The sequence below is a fragment of the Pagrus pagrus genome, assembly GCF_965226575.1.
Source record: "Pagrus pagrus genome assembly, chromosome: 11".
In the NCBI taxonomy this organism is placed as follows: domain Eukaryota; kingdom Metazoa; phylum Chordata; class Actinopteri; order Spariformes; family Sparidae; genus Pagrus; species Pagrus pagrus.
In genome coordinates this window covers 13,703,403-13,722,384 of record NC_140195.1, presented here as the reverse complement: position 1 = coordinate 13,722,384, position 18,982 = coordinate 13,703,403, and the positions used below count along the sequence as shown (strand labels likewise).

Sequence of the window (18,982 nt, the reverse complement as noted above, 5' to 3'; positions counted from 1 at the left end):
ATATTTATTTTAATATCAGATACTTGAAGACTTTTACTCAAATACTATTCATATGGGTGACTTTCACTTATACCAAAGTAATATTTGAACACAATATTTTTACTTTTACTCGAGCGTGACTTCTGGTTACTCTTTCCAACTCTGGTTTTGATGTTGAGTCTCTTTACAGTGTGAGTCAGACTGTTTGCTCTGCTGTGTGAGGGAGGCCACACCTTTCACTGGAGCCCAGTGTGTCGGACTCTGACCCAGGTTCAGGCTCTGTTCAACACACGCACACCCTCCACCTCATCTGGCCCTGTACCACACCTGTACCTGATATATTCTGTGCAGACATGATGCCACAGTAAAAAATGTTTACCCACTATTATGATTGCAGATAAACAAGCACTTGATGCTCAGACAGATCCTCCCTGTTTTGAGTGTTTTGGCTAACATGTGCCTGCTTCAGTCATATTTTGAAAAGGCTGGCTTCTAGCTTCCACCGTTAAGATGCTATCTAATAAAACTAGTTTGCATGTCACTCCCTGGTCAAAGAAGCAAAGCCTGCAGCAGCGCAGTCATCCTAAACACAGATGACTGAATTCTGTGTGTCCGTGTAGCGGCTGTGTTTATATCACACGTGTGACTCTGCAGGGAGAGAAAACTGTATTTGGTGACACATGACTGCTGCAGGTTCTTTGCATCCTCCCGATTAGGTGATAATGATTAAAGTGGCTTTCAGAGCATGCTTTATGAGCATGCAAAACAGACAGCAGCTAAAGACGGCTGTTTTACAGCTGCAGACAGGATGCTGCTGTGACAGCTGGCAGACATATCAGCAGAAGTGCCTCCGTGTGAGAGGAGACCGACTTCATGTTTGTCTATATGTTCTCTTTACAATCCTCTAATACAGGGCTGTGTGGGGCCTGCAGGCCAAAGTTGGCATTTCAACCTGATTTTCTTTCTGTGTGTAGGGGATGTTTCAGAGACTCATACTTATATCATTAATTTGATTATTTTGTCTGGGAAAATAATTACATTTAAAGTTGAAAATTTTGATTTTTTAAAAATATTTATCCATTTAGAATGTTTATTAAAACTTTATTTTGAAAATATCATTATAGACGGGTGAAGTTTATTGAAGCTGAAGGCTTGAAAGACATTTTTATTTAACTATAAGATTTTTATATTTGGTTTTGTTCTCTTTCTCTCTCTTCTGTTTTCTCCATGTAATAATGAAAATACTGTATAAAGATGAAGTAGGATCAAGGATATTATTCAGGAAGTCAGTCAATAAAAGAAATTTTGGATGGTTTGCATCTTAATAAAACAATACAATAGTTGCCTGTCGCCCACCATTAAGTATCAATTTTGGCCCTCCCAGGACAAAGTTTGGGCAGCCCTGCTCTCATACGAAAGCCTAACAGTCATCAGTCATGCTGCAGCTTGCTGTCCTTTGGACCAGGAAATTTGCTAATTAGCACCAAAAACAAAGAACAGCTGCAACAGATAATCCAAAGTAGTGGATAAATTGAGAATTTAACCTGATGATGGTGCGAGATGAAACGTAAGGGGATCAAGAAAGTGATTACAATTAATCCAGCATGCAATATGAATATCTGTACGAATTTCTTGGCTATCCATTCCACAATTTATTTTCGCCTGCACAAAAGAGGAGGGCCAACCGACTGACATTTCAACAGAGAACCGCTGATAGCATGGCTAAAATCACAAGAGGCTGTGCAACCATTAATCATTCGAGGTGATTTTACAGGTGTGGCTGAACAAAATCACATTTGATCCCAGTCTGGGATTGAGCACACATTTGCACATAAAAAATGTTGTGTTTTATTGTATCAGTTATCACATAAATCCAGCTGATGAACTGCAAACCATTTTGTTACAGATTATAAAAACAGAAGACATGCTTACAATCTTTTCACCATGCAGATATATCAAAGATGGCCTGCTGCATCAGTCACAAGATTATCTACGTAGTATCCTAGACACACAGCCCAGTCGCAAGGATAAAATGTTGATGGTTAACATTTAACACATGTACGTGTACCATACTGACATTTCTACAAAATGTGTCATATCATGTTTGCATTACGTGTTTTTGATCTTACTTTCATATTATGAGGTGGGGAAGATGTTGGTGGAGTTACAGGTGAGGAGCAATGAAACGTAAAGTTTCAAAGTATCCTTGGTTTGCAGAAACGTACATTTCCAACATTTATTCTGGCGAATGGTTTGTCATACAAGTTGCATTTTTTGACATTGCTGTACAAATATAAGCCAAAATCTCTGGGCTTCAGGTGAAGTATCAGTTATGAGAACAATACAAATAATAACACGTGGCACATAATGTAAATAAAGTCATTTTAACACCATATCAACGAACAGCAAAACAAATCAGTTCTTAAAGAAAGTGGGTAAACCTTTTCGACAGTGCGGATACATCTTTACACCTCCCCTGCACAAGCATGCACAAAAATGACAGCAGTGGACTGATATGCAGGACATGCAATAGACCGATTCAGACGTTAGAGGAGTGTTGTCGCTCACATGACACCAGTGAACCTTCTGTGTTTACTGGGCAGGACCCTTAGCAGCATCGAACATCTTCTTCCTTCCCTCCATCCCCGACATGGCCTCCACGTTCTTCCTCCAGTCGCTGTCCTCGACTGGCCTCTTCTGTGCGGAGACACAGCAGATAGTTAGACGGGTGTAAGAGATGGTGTGAAAGAATGGGAGCAGTCGTTATTGTTTGGTGAAGTAGAGCGGGTTCACAAAATCTTATTATCATTATTGTTGTGTCTAAGATCCATGATGTCACCTGGGAATCCCCGGTGAGAATACTGTATAACAGTACAAGTATAACTGGTTTACACACAGATACACAGCAGTGCCTGTTAATCTGCACATGCACACACTGACCAGTGAGCAGAACCGGGCACAAAAGCTTCTCTTCTGTGTACAATGGGATCATTGTCTTGTGTGCTGTACACACACACACACACACACACACACACACACATACACACAAACACATGGTCGCCGCCCTGCACTGGCCTGCTGCTCAGTATCTCAAACACACCCTTCACACACAGAAACACACTTTTCAGGTGTTCAGTGGCGCTTACGTCATGTGTGTATCTGAAACTTCACTTTGCACGCTTGCCCTAAGGAAGGTGCACATCGTGCTGGGGCCGGTTTGATTGTGTTCTGTGTGTATGTGTGTCTGTTTTTCCCTCCAAACGTCACCTTCTCAGTGTCTTCTTTCTTGACAGATTTGAGGTTGGCCCGGAGGTCCATGGAGACTTTGTGCTTGGAGCCCAGCAGCGAGCGGAGGATGGCGTCAGCAGACACACGAACACGTCTGAGATTAGGCCTCTTGAATTTCCCCCTGAGGTCCAACACCTTTATGTTCAGGTCTTTAATCTGGATCAGGGAAACGGGAGTAGGAGGGCGATTAGAATTAGTACAGCACGACTTTCTCATGGTGACAGTTCTGCCCGAAGAAAATGGAAATGGTGTGAGGATAAGGATGTTTACCTCACGTGTGTTGAGCATTACTTTAGCTTCAATGTCATATCGCTCCTCATCCACCACATCTACCTTGACATGGAGTTCCCTGCAGAGGTCCTACACATATGCACGCATAAATCAAACACACCAATGTTTAGATCTGGAATCCACTTTACAACTTTTCATGTATTCGTATTTTTAAGCAAAAGGGTTAAAATACACCCTCTCACAACATTAAACACTGCTTTTTTTAACGTATAACTTCTCCTATGTGTGTATTTTTGCAGTATCGGTCCCTGAGTTGCAATTACAAAAACATAATCGGTCAGCTGTGATGATGGTCCTGGAGCAACATTAATCATGATGCTTCAGGAAAGGCAGAAATCTCTACAGCCGATCAACAACTCGCACCAAAACAGCCTAAAATAATAAATAGCACTGGAGGAAAGAAGTCAAATACATGTTGTTGATTTTGAGGTGAAGTGGCCCTTTAATTTCAGAGAATTGCTGCTAAATGTGGCTCATTTCACTAAAAGACAAATAACATTTGCCGCTTCTGTAGCAGCTTTTACAGGTTTTAGATGATTGAGAAACCAGTTGAAGGACACGAGAGAATTCAGGATATTGGAGGACCAGTTACCTGAAGCTGTGCAAGACTCAGGCCGCTGGTGTTTAGAGGAGGAGCCCTCTCTGCCAGATACTTATCTTTCTCCTCCTCTTTAACCAGGATCTCCTGTTCCAATTCCTCCTTGGCCTTTGCCACCATCAGACTCTGCACACATGACAACAATTTACTTTTTCTTTACATGCAAGGTGAAACTTTCAGGTGTTACAGTTCAGACCCTGGGTGTTCAGATTCTGCACAGCTACTCACAACATGACCTCTGCTGCTCTCCTCTGGTCAAACACATGTATTACAATATCATTTTATTCCCTCTTACCTTGAGCATCAGCTTCCTGGAGGCTGAGATCTTTGGTTTCCTCTGGATGGAGGCATGATTCAGGAAAGGAAATTGCCGAAATAATTAAAATGCTTGTACTTTACTTGCAATACCATCTGAATTGTTTCTCTTTGTATTATTTATTTTAGCATTAAGAAATATTTCTGTTGTCTTACCTCTGGCCTGTAAAAGAAAAAATGGACAAGATTTAAAAGGAAGAAAAGACCAAAGTTAAAACCAAAAGAGCTCAGACATATTTGTTTTGTTCTTGTCTACATGTGTAAATGAATAAATGGTCTATAATAAGAACACAGAGCCTAATTACTCACACGTGTTCAGGCATCCTGCTGATGAGATCTCACTGGAGGAAGAGACAGACGAGATTAGAAAGACACACACACATACACACAACAGCTGTCGGTGTCTGTTCATCAGCTATGGAAGGGCAACAACATCGACTTGCCACACTTCACCATGAACACGCTCTCACAATGTGGAGCCCGTTTTGATGTATGTAAGCTGTTGGCGGGCCCATTAACAACAATCACACTGACCTTCGCCCTCCTGCTTGTTAGCTCTGTCTCGACAACTTGATTGACAAACTTTAAAGCAGCCGACTGTGGCTCCTGCTTTTCTGCATTGAACACTGCAGGACTTTCCAAAAAGCATTATGACCCTTTTACTTTGAGTAAAAGGGATTAGTTCACCCAAATCACATATTAGCTCTAGCCTGAGGTTGTCTACGCCATTGATTCCCAACGAGGAGTAGCCTGTGGGGTAATTGTGGAGTTGCTAAGGAGTAGAGTAGCTCAATTAATTTGAAAATAATAAATACTCAAAGTGAAATCAAAAGAGGTGCATCCATATATTGAGTTGGCGCTAACAACACAATATTGAGAGCACGCGAAAACTAGCTAGCGAGCAAGCAAAGTTGACATTGCTTCGCTCAACACAGACTAACAGTATAGCTGAAAGTAAAGTAAAGTCAATATATAGTTAGGCTACCTGAAAGCAATAGGCTAGCTAAAAGAAATAAATGGTTATAGTAGGATATTAGCTAAAAGCAATAGATGGATGGTTAAAATAGACAGCTATGTGATGGATAGCCTTAATGGTTAAAATAGGCTAGTTGGCTAAACGTATTGGATAAATAAGGTAAAGTAGGCTAATTGGTAAACATTTGAAATAATTAGCTAAAAGTAGGCTGACAGATACAAAGTGTTAAAGATACAAAGTGTTTAACTGTGGATAAATATTTTAAATCATTAGCAAAAAGCAATGGATATAGACTGACTAATTTTGAGTAGAGTCGAAAGTAGCCTCGGGATAAATGGTCAAAAATAAAGGCCAAAGAACACTTTAATTCATGTGACAGGGATGTAGGGGGTCTGAGCAAAAAGTTCCCACTGGTAATCAATCTTGAATCAATCAAAATCTATCAATAATAGAAGGTTATTGAGGCCTTGAGATCTCTGCGGCTGAGGGATGTAAATTAAGCCTGTATTCTCCAGAAGGCTACAACAGATTTTCTTTGAGACCTTGAGACCTCACGTTGACAGTCTTACCTTGGTAATGTCGTCTACCAAATGCAAAATTCCAGGAAAAACTGTGACATGTATGAAGAGACGCGAGGTGAGACTGTGCTTTACGTCACCAAACTCACCCTGTCAGCTCGTCCTTACAAAATTGTTTTCACTTCTGCCATCACATTATCTTACCGCTGCCCTCCCTCTGTCTCGTGGCCTCTTGCTCTTTATCAAATCAACAAGCAATTTGCAGCTCTCACACCTTCTCCACCTCACCTTATCTTTCTCTCCCTCTCCCATTTTACTATTTGGTCCCAGTTGAGAATGATGCCACCTAAGACCTCTCATCAGGACGGGGTTACAAGCTGCTCCAGCGGATTAGGAAAATTCCAGACTGATAGCCATCTCTTATCCCCATCTTTCTCTTCTGGATTATCTCGGGGAGAGGAATTCAGAGTGGTCTGTCTCCCCAAATAGACCAGGGGACATCTGATAGACAGCTGTGGAGACTGATTGTGCTCTGGAGTGCCCAGTCTGGATCAGGGATTTACCGTCAGTAACTCATGGATGCTTATGGGCTTCTGTGGTGCAGCCAACTTGGCAATTCAAAAAGGTGTTTTGGAAAGTTCACGTCAGCCTCGGATTTGAAACTTAGCTGCTCTGGCTGCAGATTTAAACCAACTTAGTTTGTATTATTTCAATTGATTATCCTGCAGATCAAATGCAACCAATGTCCCAGTGAAGAAGCAGGACATTAACACTTTATAACATCTCTACGAATATCCCTGTTTACTGGATCGACATTAAGTATTGTACACCGTCGTCCCTCAAAAACAAGATGCTAGCAGTCCTGATACAGCTACACTTCCATAGTATAGATCCAGAATTGGAATAATTAACTAATCAGACACATTTATATAAATTCAAACTGTCATCCAATCAGTAGGTGTTTGATATAAGCACAGAATAAAGAAATAGACCTAACACTAAACAGACCACACCATGAAGGAACCTTACCAGAGTCAGAAGCAGGAGAGAGATGCGACAACAGCAGGCAGGATGGACGAAACAGAGATGAGACCAAAGAATGTGGTGTCCCTCTATTTAACTGCACCCCACATTGTCTCGCTCCCTCTTCCTCCTTTGTTAGTGGTGGATATTATTAGTCAGGCCCTTCTCTCTTACCGCCTAATCTTGCTTTGTCCATTTGTCTCACGCAGATTCATTATCAACCACGAGCCAGCGTTCAGAGCCCGGAGCTTTGGCCATGCACGACACAGAGGGATGAACTCAGATTGATGAACTACAGTCAGGAGTCTATATGTTTATAACCCTGCCACATGTATGGAGCTGCCACAACAGGTCCCAGGGAGGCAAGTGTTTGTAAAACAGCATGTGTGTGTGTGCCAAAGTTATCTACTCTTTTAAGTAATAGAGGTCCTTCCTTGTAAAAGGAGAATGCTGATGAATTTGGTATCTGTTTCAGCAGCTTGTAATTATCAAATGCTGTGAAACCAAATCCATGTTTAGCAATCTTTTCTTCTGTTTAATTTGTATCCTCTGTAACTGTTTTTCATGAATTAAACTTAAACAAAATAACATGCTTTGCTTCAGTTAGGTAATTTACAGTTGCTTCGGTAATGTTAAAGGAAAAATTCACCAAATGATCCAAATTCAGTCATTATCTACTTACCCACGTCAACAGAAAGTCAGTAGAAGTTTCGTTGTCCGCAAAACATTTATGCAGCAAAACCGCGCTGCAGCGTTCTCCTAAAGGTGCATCAAACCTCTACTGTAAGTCTTTAAACGCATCTTCTTAGAGTCTAAGTCTTTGTGCCTGTATTATAATAACACAATGTGTCACATGCGCCATCTGCTGTTTAAAAAAATAATTGAGTTAAGGTGAAAAGTTCAACCATAAAGCAAAAGTTAATGACAAATACACAAATGGATTTATTTTTGGCTGGAATGACCAAACACATCACTGCTGATATGAGCTTGAAAGTGTAACAGTATAACAATACTACAAAGCGCACACAGCAAATACATATACATACACAAGACACTGGGACACATGCAACGACAATGACTACTAGGGTTTTAAGAAATAGTACCGTACGAGGAGATAAAAGAGCTAAGAGACTAATTTAAAGATCTACTGTAAACTCAAGTAAGAAATTGGGCTAAAGGTCATCATAATTTTTTTTTTTTTTAAAAAAAGGTATCCTCTCGACATCTTGGGATCCCAAAAATGTTCTTTGTTCAGTGTCTCTATTCTGAAACATGACCGAGGACAGCTTGTGTATGCGGTAAAAACCTTTTATAGTCAGTGTTTTACCCTCAAGTTGTGATCTAGATTTACATTAATGCGTGTTAAAATGTAGATTTGATACTGTATGTAGGCATAGAGTCTCAAATCAGGGCTACCTGTTTACAATCACTTTATTTCTCACTTTGGAATAAACATGAGCAGATATTGGAGCCATATTTACTCACAATTGTTTCTTTAAAAAAATCACTGTTCCCACATTTTCTTAGCAGAATTTTGGTCTCCGTAGATAAATCAATGCTATCGGGTCTTTCTGCTTTAAAAGGAATGTCGTCTCTGTTTTGTAGACTTAAAAAAGTATTAATTAATAAATCAAGAATTCAAATTTCTTTGTTTTATGTCATCTGTCTGGACTTTGGCCTGTACCACATTGATCAAAATGAGGGGGAAAAGATCATTATTACTGATACATTATTCAATCGGGGGTCAAGTTTGTTCTTTCTTATTATGATTTGTGTAATATGAAGACAAATCAAACAGTAATGTGACCCGTAACACCTGTGCTGCAACTCAGTCTTCAACTTTGTGAGCTGGTCTGCAGAAAGTCCAGTGATGCTCCACCGTGTTCTCATTTGCACGCTCGCTCATGTGATGCACACGCGTGTTGCGGATGGTGAAGCCTTGTTTCATTATGTAGTCCATGAGGTGAACCCTTAGGGACACCTCTTGATGGTAGTCACATGGTCCGAAGGTGAACGACACCTGGCAGTCTCTGGTGTCCATCATGTGCTTGTTCCACTTTGTGAAGTTGTTGGAAATACCTTCCAGCAGGCCGTGAACCTTCGTCGTTATGGTAAGCTGGGTGATGATGACAGCGACTGGGTTTGAGTATTTTGACAGTTTCCGAGTGCTAGAGAGCTCCACGACCTGCTCGAAGATGTCGGGAGGGTACAGCGGCTTTGGATCGTGAAGGCACTGGATCAGAGGTTCGATCTGATAGAAGTCTGCCTCTTTCCTGAGGAGGTCCGTCTCTGTGAAGTCCACAGGGAGGGTAAGCTCAGATGTCCGCAGGAAGTTCAGGATGTACCGGAAAAGTGTTCCATCGCGATCGATGAAATAATTCCCTTGGGAATCGCGAGTTGTGGGGAAATCTCCCCTGAACATGGCACCCAGCATGGAGTCTGGATAGCGCTGTAGAGTGGATAGACTAGTGGTGTACAGGACGCCTCCCACGTTCAAGGTAACAGGAGAGGTCATCTAGGGCACAAAGGAAGAGAAGAGGCTAAGAATCATGTGTTTTTGTGAAGATGAGTTAGATTAGCATTCTGCAGTTATGGTTGATAATACAAGCTGTGTGAATTTAGGCACAGCTAGCTTAAATATTGCAGTGCTGTGCTGTTTAACTGTATTGTATCATAGTGAGAAGTGTCTTTATATTTTTGTCCACCCCATCGATACTACACCTCTCAGTAAACACATACAAATTATGTTGTAAGACTGCCTTGTTTTTGGATGCTGGATGTAAACTAATCTGGCAAGAGAGTAAATTTAACATTCAAATCAGCAGATATTTCTTTATCAGAAACAAGAGGGCTTCTATCCATCGCTTACCCTATGGCCCCAGTCCCCATTATCCATTTGTAGAACAATACCCACTTGGTCAGAACCAAAACAGAGAGGGAACAGATGTGGCTTTGTCAAACTTCAATCAAACCTGTAAACAAAACCAAAAAAGGTCACATTGACATAAGCTGTGACACACCTATGCACAATGTATACAGTCATATGGTCAGTCAAGTCAGTAAGTGCCTGTGTGTGTCTGTGTTTTGGATTACATGAGTATCAGTATCTGTGAAATGTATAACTGATACACACTGTAGGGCAGGTAATATTACACCTCTTTTCTCTTTTTGAATTATAAAAATGTGAAATGATGTTTTGACATCAGTATCGGCCTGTAAAAATCCATATCGTGCATCTCTAGTAAAATGTTCTATCCGGGAGCCTGTTGACCTAATTAACAACATACTGTATTCAAGCACTTGTGAGTTGTTATTTCCAGTTACACAATGTGAGTGGACCGGATACATGTTTCTTAAATCGTTTTTGTATGCTTGCTGAATAGTCAACAGTAGCGCTTGCAGGTATGGTTTCTAAAATATAGCAATATTTTTAGGTTGTATCGCGATGCATGATATATAGACTTAGTTAAGGATATTGGGATATTTTAGTGTTTTACTTGATTGTTTATTCTTACATGTCTTAATTTCTATTTTGTGTTTTCGTCCCCAAAAATGATGCAACATGTTTCATTTGACGTTCATTTTTCAATCCATGCACACGCATATATGCACCCATATCCCAATATCCCCAACTCATTTTGAATAATGTATATCTTGATATGTTTAAATGTTGTCAAAAGCACTTCATAAATGTCAAGACCGGGCGACAAAATTAAATACCAAATACCTCAATAATGATACTTTTACAAAATATGAACACAATTGAGATTTTTGATAAATAATAACCAGAAATGTGGATATAATGACTAAGTATTAGAAGAAAAAACCTGCAAAGTTGCATCACTTTACTGTAATGCAGCCTTTAAAACCAGGAAAAGACATATCACAATATTACAACATCTCAGGCGGTATCGAGCATATTGCCAGAACCAACAGTCTGTTTATGAATCACTGATGTGTCTCTTCAGTAGCAGTTCAGGAGCTATTGATCATATTACAGTCATCACATAATCAGAGGAATAAGAGAGAGGAAGAGGAATTAAAACTGAACTTTTTAAGCCAATATGGCTGTTAAAGACTCACAAAACAAGGAAACTACCACAAGGAAATATGAAGCAGTGCATTTCTAAAACACCTGGCAAACTCCATCTGCTGATGAATATCATGGGACTAGATCAAAAGCTTGGGAAAGATTTTGTCGACAGCTGTTTGAGCTTTGCCACTGATGTGTCTGTAGCCACTGATGTGTCTGCTGCCACGCACATTAATGAGGATCTAGTAGCAGAGCTGATTCATCAACATAAGTCAGTGAAAGTGAAACCTGGCGCTACTGAATTAACAAAAACCACATTACTTTAGGTTTCGTATGTGACCCTAACAGTGCGACTGAAGTATCATACGTTAATTAAGTAGCTGAGCGTTTAGTGTTGAACGCTAGTGAAGCTAGCTAATGTTTGTTTAACAGAGCTGGTGTTAATAGTAGTTAGCCGTTCAACATATTTTCACTCTCTGTGATATGGAAATAAAGCAAGCTGGCAACAAAAACAGACAAAATGCATTATTACAACAATTTGTGAAGCCAACTTGGTAGCACTGAGCTACGTATGCTAGCGTTAAATACAAAGCGAGTGCCACACTGGAACACTAGCTAGTAGCTAGCTAGCGAGCTAACCTAGCTAGCACCCCACGAGCCATTGACGTTAGCTGCTCTTACTCAGGTTAACGCTGGGCTCTTAATTAAGACTGCCTTGGGAGTAACACGGAGGCTAAAACAAAGCCCTTACCAGCTCGACTTCGTGCCTATTTTTCTTGTTTTATCCACAAACAGCGGCTTGTGGTTAGCATTCAGCGGTCGGAGCCTGATAGTGATGTTTGCCGCTGGTCGCACCGGGCAGCTGTGCTCGGCTCCAGGCTGCAGCAACACTGCGCACACAAGGAGGGTGAAGGAGGGGAGGAGGTCCTGCTGCAGCCACAGCCAGGCACCTCTGCATGCACACATCCACACATCTGAACACACAGAGACATGCATGGAGCTTTTTTTTATTATCATGATTTATAATACAAGTAAAATGCGATTTATTTCATCCTCTAAGAGATGCTGGAAACTATATATCTTCCTGTAAATGTTTGAGGCTTGGGCATCTGTATTACATATGCATGTCACGTACAGGGAACACGTAAAGCATTGCAGTGGAGAGAGATGGTTAATAGTCTTTGGGTTCAGGAGGATTTCTTTGCGCCACCCCTGGCTTCTTGCTGCATGATGATGAACTCCAGGATGAGTTTGGCTGTCCGACAGGGCCTCTCCATCGCCACAGAGTGCCCACAGTTGTCCAGCAGGTCCATCCTGCATCCGGGCAAAACCTCTGAAATGACTGCAGCTCCAGAGACATCCATCACCTGGACGAATATGAGATAATAATCATATCTATGGAAGTTTCTCTATTCAGACCTGAGCAGCTAGAGAAACCTGAGCCTCCACTCTCACCCATTTTGGGATTAATCTATTGCTTAATCAGAATTTTGGGATTAATTTAGAAACAAAAGCTGTCAGGTAATCACTTCTTTACTTAAATGGGCTTTGCTGAGTCACTGTATTAGGTGTACGTCATAAATTACCTGATCCTTTTTGCCCCATATCACTTGTAAAGGTGCAGTGATGAGATGTAAGTGCTCCTGTAAGGCGTATCGTGATTTCTCTCCAACAAGCTCCATAAATACTGTAAAAAGACACAAATTACTGATAGCTCACATGGGTTAAACTGTATGCTTAACAATGTTCAGACTAAAGTGAACTAACCTTCTTGGTAAAACGTGTTGTGAGGCTCCCGAACATCTACCAATCCTTGAAGAATCTAGACAAGAAAACGTGTTTTAACAAACACAAAATGTAGCTGCTTTTGAAAAATGTCTGTAATTGTGATCGACTGTGAGTACATACAGACAGTAATCCATACTGCGTTTATTTTTAAGTGTGGGCCTGACCTGCTGGGGGATTTTAAAGCGAACATGAGAGCAAAGCCTGAACATGTCCTCCATCTCCTCGGGTGTCGTCGGGATCAGTGGGATGTTTAATGTGTAATTGCTGTGCTCCAGGTCCTGCAGGTGATTGTCAAACTTGGTCTCGCAAGGGTGTCTTATACCTGCAGGATACAGTTTTTGTTTTTTGGTTAGAAACTCATGATGCACGCTTGTATTTTGTTTGAAACAGTTGATGCTGGTGACCAAACACACAGTGACTGACCATCTGGACAGATGAGGGTCATGCTGCAGATCTCTGAGGGGTAGCAGGCTGCGTAAACTCCGGCTACATTTCCTCCCATGGAGGTTCCAACCAGATGGAAAGGTTTCCTGTTTAAGCGAACGGCTTCCACAAACTGAGAAGAGTGAGGGACAAAAACATAATTTCAGAGGAATCATTCAAGCACCTGACAAATGACATACATATATTTAATTGTTCTCTCTTCAGTGTACCTGATGGATCCTCCTGACTTGCCCCTGGATAGAATAATCCTCTGTGTTGGTGCGTGTTGTTCCCTCATGGCCGGGCATGTCCACACACACAATGTGCAGATGCTTTGGTAGATACTACAACAGTGAAAGACAGAAAATACAGCTTTAAACTGATATTGTGATCTTATTTGAATCTGTAGATCCCAAAACTTGAATGTAGTTTGTCTAGTTATGTTTGATGTTGCTACTGGATGAGAGTTAGGCTCAATCCCAATGTCTACACTCAGACTTTGAGGCACCTTCCTGGTTAGTCAGAGAGGATTAAGAGCTGTCGCACTGTCAAATAGTAAAGTACATGAGGGCTCCCTTGTAGATATTTTGAGCCCTTTATAGCCACTTTATGTAACTCCACATTTCTGCAGATTTTGTTTGAGGGAATTACCCACAATTATTGTAATGTTATACACAGGGTTAGCACTTACAGCCTCTCTCACTCAAACACATACGAGGTGATATCAGCTAAATCTGAGAGGCGTTCAAGGTTTAAGGCCTGAGGGGGGACAATGGGATTGAGCCTTAGTCTCCCTGAGTTCACGGCAACAAACTGTTTAGCGTTTCAGATCTCCCGACCTTGACAACAGTGAGCCAGGTGTCCTTGTGAGCAGAGAAGCCATGCAGCATTAAAATGGAAGGTCTCATCCCAGGCTTTCCTCTGTAGGAGTAACAGAAGCGATAGCCTCCGCAGTCTGCGTAGCGCACCTGCAGGCCCAGAGTCCTCCTCCAGTACCTGAAGGAGAGCAGGTATGTCTGAACTCATAGACGCACAGACGTGACGGCTCTGGAATTCAAATTTGAGCCAAGTGATAAAGGACTTGGATGCAGATTCAATGAGCATGTGTTGCCAATGTTGCTATTTTTGTTTCTGCTTGTAAGGGTTTCATGTTGAGTTAAGTTTAGGATTAAAGAAAAAAAAAATTTTCATAATTAATCATTTAAAAAAAAAGGAGATCTTCACATTTTTTCAAATCACACTTACGTCTATATGACATTATTCACTTCAAAGGTGCAATATGCCAGCTAGCTCCAGGCCTGAAAACCTTTTTTTCCTCCAGAGCTTCAAAGCTCCAGTGCTAGCAGTGACAACAACCCTTCTCTGGTTGTCTGGCTAGCTGTACGGCTAACTGAGCTAACAAGCTAATAGTAGCTACACTCATTTGTTGAGAGTATGCATTCAAGGTGCCCGATTCTTACGTTAATATTAACGCACTTTCAAGGTCAATTATGAAGCACAAAATCCACAGTGCTGTATAGCTGAAGCTAATATGATGCATAAACAATCAAATCAAGATGGTATCTGGATTTTTAGTATGAAATTCCCTCAGAAGGGACTTGTTTGCAGGCACTATGAACAGGTGGAAAATTTTAAGTGACCAACAACACTTACAATGTACATGTCAGCATATGAGTATTTTTTTAAGACAGCCTGAGCCTTTCTCTGTCTGAAGGAATAAGGCAGCCATGGGGTTCAATATGCATCTCAATATAAACATCAAAGCTTCAAAGATGGCAGAGGAATAAAGGAAATATATGAAACAAAAGGAAACTTGGTACTAGGTAGTTGAAATGTTTTCAAAACATAAACTGTCTCTGACTTGAGAATACAAATTCAATTTCTTTGATTAGCAACATGTTTTTTGTCATCAGCAATTAAATTATTTGTGGCAGAATTATTATTTGTTGCTCATCTTCACATCAGTTATTAAACATATCAAGTGAAAGGCATTACATCAGTTGTCGACCTTACCAGTAATACACTTTAATGAGTGCAGAGGGCCAGAGGAGGACAGAAGCAACGAAGGCCAAAATGGGAATAGCCAGTGTTCCCCCCGCAATGATAAACAGGTTGACCACGTCTAGATCGGCTGCCATGGCTCACCTATAAAAACACATGAACATTACATACATGCAGTGGCCTTTCTCAGGAGCACAGCACATCGGGGGAGGGGTAGAGTCAGTAACTAAAATCCATGCAATGTTTTGTTGATAATGAATAATAAGTCATTAAAATAACACATGAAAATGAAATGACAAAGTAAAAACGTACTTTTCAGATGGTTTCTTTCCTCCTGGTTTCTTTTGTCACAGGCAGACACATGTGACCGCTGCTGTGATTCTGTTGATTAGTCAGCAGATGCTTGAGTTTATTTTTGCAGGTATTGTTGATGCGTTGAAAGCATAAATAATCAACTTATCTTTATGAAAGATGAAATAAAAAGAACCATGTCCCTGTGGAGTGCAGTTAGTCCCAGCAGCTGTTTGCTCTGGATAAACTTATTGATTACTACCCATCATTGGGGAAACCGGGCCACTCTATTATCCGGTCAATCTTTTAAAGTGAACGCGCAGGCAGGACTTCCGACTGAGTCAAAACTCCCCGCAAAAAACTTTACACTAACACATGAAAATACAAAAATAAATTTTTACATTTTTGGATAACCAGCTTTTAACTCAGTAAGCAGCTATAGTCAGCAGAGTGAATAATAAATAAATAATTATGATACGTAATGCAGAAATGCCAGAAAATGAGATTACAGTAAAAAGATTATGTTCTTTTCACTAAAGCTTGTCAAGACTGAATAGAAAATAAATGATATTTCTGTAACAATATTTCTCTGCGCACAGTTCCCTTAGCTTTATCTCAGTTCAGTTTAATCAAGAAGGTTTTCAGGCCTTGGCTGCAATTGTGTAAGTGTTATTTTTACTTGTCTGCAAAAATGTGTTTGATGTTGGATTGTTAATACGGCAAAGGGTGTAAAGTTGTGTGGTTCTTACTCTTTTCCAATCATGTAAAGGTGTTAAGTAAGTAGGACATATTGCTGCACCACTGGAAGAATCCCACAGGACTTTACTGTCTTTCCAGAACCTCCCATCATCACGGACTGGGTACCTGCACCAGGTTATGTAATGACAGAAAGAAAAACTCCAGTTATGCTCTTGACACGGGAAAAACTTAAAATAAAGAGACTAACATTTTTAAAATGATACCTTTAAAATAAACACTCTCGATTTGTTTGTTGCATTGGACAAAAGCATCTAGCAACAAATGACTAAATGTGAATACGATGGTTCCTTCAAGTCCAAAACTTACCACTGGGTGTCATGATGGAGGCAGACTGTGGAGTGTCCCCTGTTTGCAGTCAGAAGTGAGGATCTGAGGGCTTCTTTGCCATTGGCTCTGCTTCAGTTGACGGTGAAGCTTTGAGGGATTTGTGTACAGATATCTGACCCGGCTGTGGTCTAAAGATATTCAACTCGATCTCAGACACTGAGATTTTCTTGACTGAAGGGAAAAAAACAGAACCGATAAAGACTCACCATGAACACACTGCCCTCCAGAGGTGATACTGACTTGATAGATATTCTGTGGATCAAAATGACTCATTTAAAGGTTCATGCCAGTGTTTTTGCATAGTGCTGGCCTATTTATTTTATACAAACAGATATTTAAAGATTCAAACATGTGATGGATCACAACTATAAACAGATAATAAGCCACAATTTCTGAATAAGGCAGGTAATGAAAGATTTAGCTACAAGTAATAATTCTTAAGTGTTTTTTTTTGTATGACACCAAAACCCAAAGAGTTTTGGACACATGATCATATTTTTTATCCATATTTACTTCAAATATACTAAAGAACAAGGAAATACACGATACTGCCTTGGCTTTCAGGATTAAGCTGATCAAATAACTCTTGATACATACTGTAGGTACATTAACATTTTGCCTAGAGGCTTTCTAGAAAGGTCTTAGCTATATACTGTGTTGTTGTTAAGGATATCTGCTTAATTAAGACAGTTTCTCACATACTATGTAAGAAGGACTTAAATCAAGGGCAGCATAAATGAAGGCCAAGATTACACAGTAAAAATACCATCTAACGCAGCTGCCATTCTGCTGCATCCCTAGTCCACTACAGATGACCTACATACAAACTGGAGCAGAACAAAATGGACACAGCAACTCTGCAGACAGGCTCGCCCTGCGTGGGAATGATTCTCATATTCGGGTTTATACAGGACAAAGCAGTTGTCCTCAATCTGCTCACATGAACAGTGTTTTCCCGAAGGTTGTCTGAACTACAGCCTTGCGTCACATTAGCCCCGTCATCTTACTCCTCACTTTGCGTCCTGAGAGGGATCCTTGACACAGCAACGCCAGAACTGACTGAGCCGATGTAGCAACACAAAAATGAGGATCAGATGCGTCATGATGGGTGATTCGCCCACATACAGTCATTGATTTCCTCTGAAGCTACGGTCCGATAGGTATGGCGAAATGTAGAAATGTAGAAACAGACATCCTGTTGAGAAATTAACTGCATCCTTTTCCACAGGCCTAGAATCAGTGTGGTCAGCCCACTTAAAGGGCATAATAACTGCACTGAGTGTTGAACCCTATAATCTTCCAGCAGATGTTAAAGGCCCCCGCAGTGAGTTGTCACATTAACTCAGATCATCAAACGCTGATCAAACATTCGTAGTCTAAGCAGGGATTGAGCCTTTAAACGGCCCTGCAATAAACAAGGCAACGGGCTGCATGTTGTTAAAGGGAACCTGTGAGACACTGAGACACTGAAATACTGATTAATGCCTTTAAAGGCTGATCATACACCAGAACATCACAAATAAGACTCGGACAGGATTCTGTAACTCTGGAAACTACTACTACTACTTACTGTGCTGTACTTCATTAAAGTACTTCTTCGGTGTAATACTTTAATTTAGCCAATTCAATATTAAAAATGTGTTCTGTGCAATATCATGTGCAATCTACTAATGTTTCAGGAATGTAGCATTTATCTGTACCGTGAATTATTGCCAATTACTACTTTCTTTTATATTTTACTCAATATTATATACACTGCAGTTGTAGTGTGGTACAAGGCAGACAGTGTTACTTTGAAAATATATTCTGATAGTTACTAATTATCTGTTAAAAAGTAGTCAGTAACATAATCCAAGTATCACAATAATAAAGTGATGTAACTTGGTTACTTTTTGGTACTTGAGATTTAAAAAGAACTAAGAATACACACTTTTGTATTTGGTTTCACTCAAGACCAGAGGACTGTTGTGTGAGAATCGTGGTGTGCGCATGTGCATGGTTACAGATTATATCATTCTTTATTTTAAAATTGTAATCCCCATTTTTACTAAATGTATCTGTAATCTTATAACATATTATTTCTGTAACTTTACATTAATACATTCACCTTTTTTGTATCCTGATTACATCAAACCATTATACTGTATGTATTCCGTTACTCCACAAGCCTGAAGCCACATATCTTACATATTTCTATTTCTAGTAGTATTTATGTTTCGAAATGTATATAACATTGTCATATATATTTCATTTTAATGCACGTTTTTTAGATTGTATTTTATATATTTTATTGTAATTTTTACTTCTGTCTTTATTTTTCTTCTTTCTCTATACTGTGACGTTTCCATTATAGCAGGAACAACTGTAATGTA

The 18,982-nt window shown here is 40.2% G+C and overlaps 3 protein-coding genes across 7 annotated transcripts; all 3 read right to left on the bottom strand.

The window, feature by feature from the left end:
• Positions 1 to 1,811: 1,811 nt before the first annotated feature.
• tnni1a (troponin I type 1a (skeletal, slow)) lies at positions 1,812 to 4,496 on the bottom strand. The gene is made up of 5 exons (XM_084367461.1): positions 4,452 to 4,496; positions 4,151 to 4,282; positions 3,538 to 3,627; positions 3,247 to 3,423; positions 1,812 to 2,676 (listed from the first exon to the last, which is right to left on the bottom strand). The coding sequence occupies exons 1-5, from the start codon at positions 4,458 to 4,460 to the stop codon at positions 2,572 to 2,574; spliced, it is 513 nt and encodes a 170-aa protein (XP_084223587.1). The 5' UTR covers positions 4,461 to 4,496; the 3' UTR covers positions 1,812 to 2,571.
• Positions 4,497 to 7,906: 3,410 nt separating this feature from the next.
• kctd6b (potassium channel tetramerization domain containing 6b) lies at positions 7,907 to 11,866 on the bottom strand. Of its 3 annotated transcripts, XM_084367457.1 has the most exons (3): positions 11,773 to 11,819; positions 9,858 to 9,960; positions 7,907 to 9,503 (listed from the first exon to the last, which is right to left on the bottom strand). In XM_084367457.1, the coding sequence occupies exons 2-3, from the start codon at positions 9,882 to 9,884 to the stop codon at positions 8,817 to 8,819; spliced, it is 714 nt and encodes a 237-aa protein (XP_084223583.1). In that variant the 5' UTR covers positions 9,885 to 9,960; positions 11,773 to 11,819; the 3' UTR covers positions 7,907 to 8,816. The 3 variants fall into 3 exon arrangements, with proteins under 3 accessions (XP_084223583.1, XP_084223584.1, XP_084223585.1); XM_084367458.1 differs by lacking the exon at positions 9,858 to 9,960 and having other exon boundaries at positions 11,773 to 11,866; XM_084367459.1 differs by lacking the exon at positions 11,773 to 11,819 and having other exon boundaries at positions 9,903 to 9,960.
• A 48-nt stretch (positions 11,867 to 11,914) lies between these two features.
• abhd6b (abhydrolase domain containing 6, acylglycerol lipase b) lies at positions 11,915 to 17,033 on the bottom strand. 3 transcript variants are annotated; one of them, XR_014623603.1, is made up of 12 exons: positions 16,590 to 17,033; positions 16,274 to 16,388; positions 15,546 to 15,614; positions 15,246 to 15,377; positions 14,072 to 14,228; positions 13,463 to 13,576; positions 13,233 to 13,365; positions 12,974 to 13,131; positions 12,789 to 12,843; positions 12,608 to 12,708; positions 12,157 to 12,388; positions 11,915 to 11,995 (listed from the first exon to the last, which is right to left on the bottom strand). XR_014623603.1 is itself a non-coding variant. In XM_084367455.1 (11 exons), the coding sequence occupies exons 4-11, from the start codon at positions 15,368 to 15,370 to the stop codon at positions 12,209 to 12,211; spliced, it is 1,023 nt and encodes a 340-aa protein (XP_084223581.1). In that variant the 5' UTR covers positions 15,371 to 15,377; positions 15,546 to 15,614; positions 16,274 to 16,388; positions 16,590 to 17,033; the 3' UTR covers positions 12,127 to 12,208. The 3 variants fall into 3 exon arrangements, 2 of the variants coding, with proteins under 2 accessions (XP_084223581.1, XP_084223582.1); XM_084367455.1 differs by lacking the exon at positions 11,915 to 11,995 and having other exon boundaries at positions 12,127 to 12,388; XM_084367456.1 differs by lacking the exon at positions 11,915 to 11,995 and having other exon boundaries at positions 12,127 to 12,388; positions 16,274 to 17,033.
• Positions 17,034 to 18,982: the final 1,949 nt, after the last annotated feature.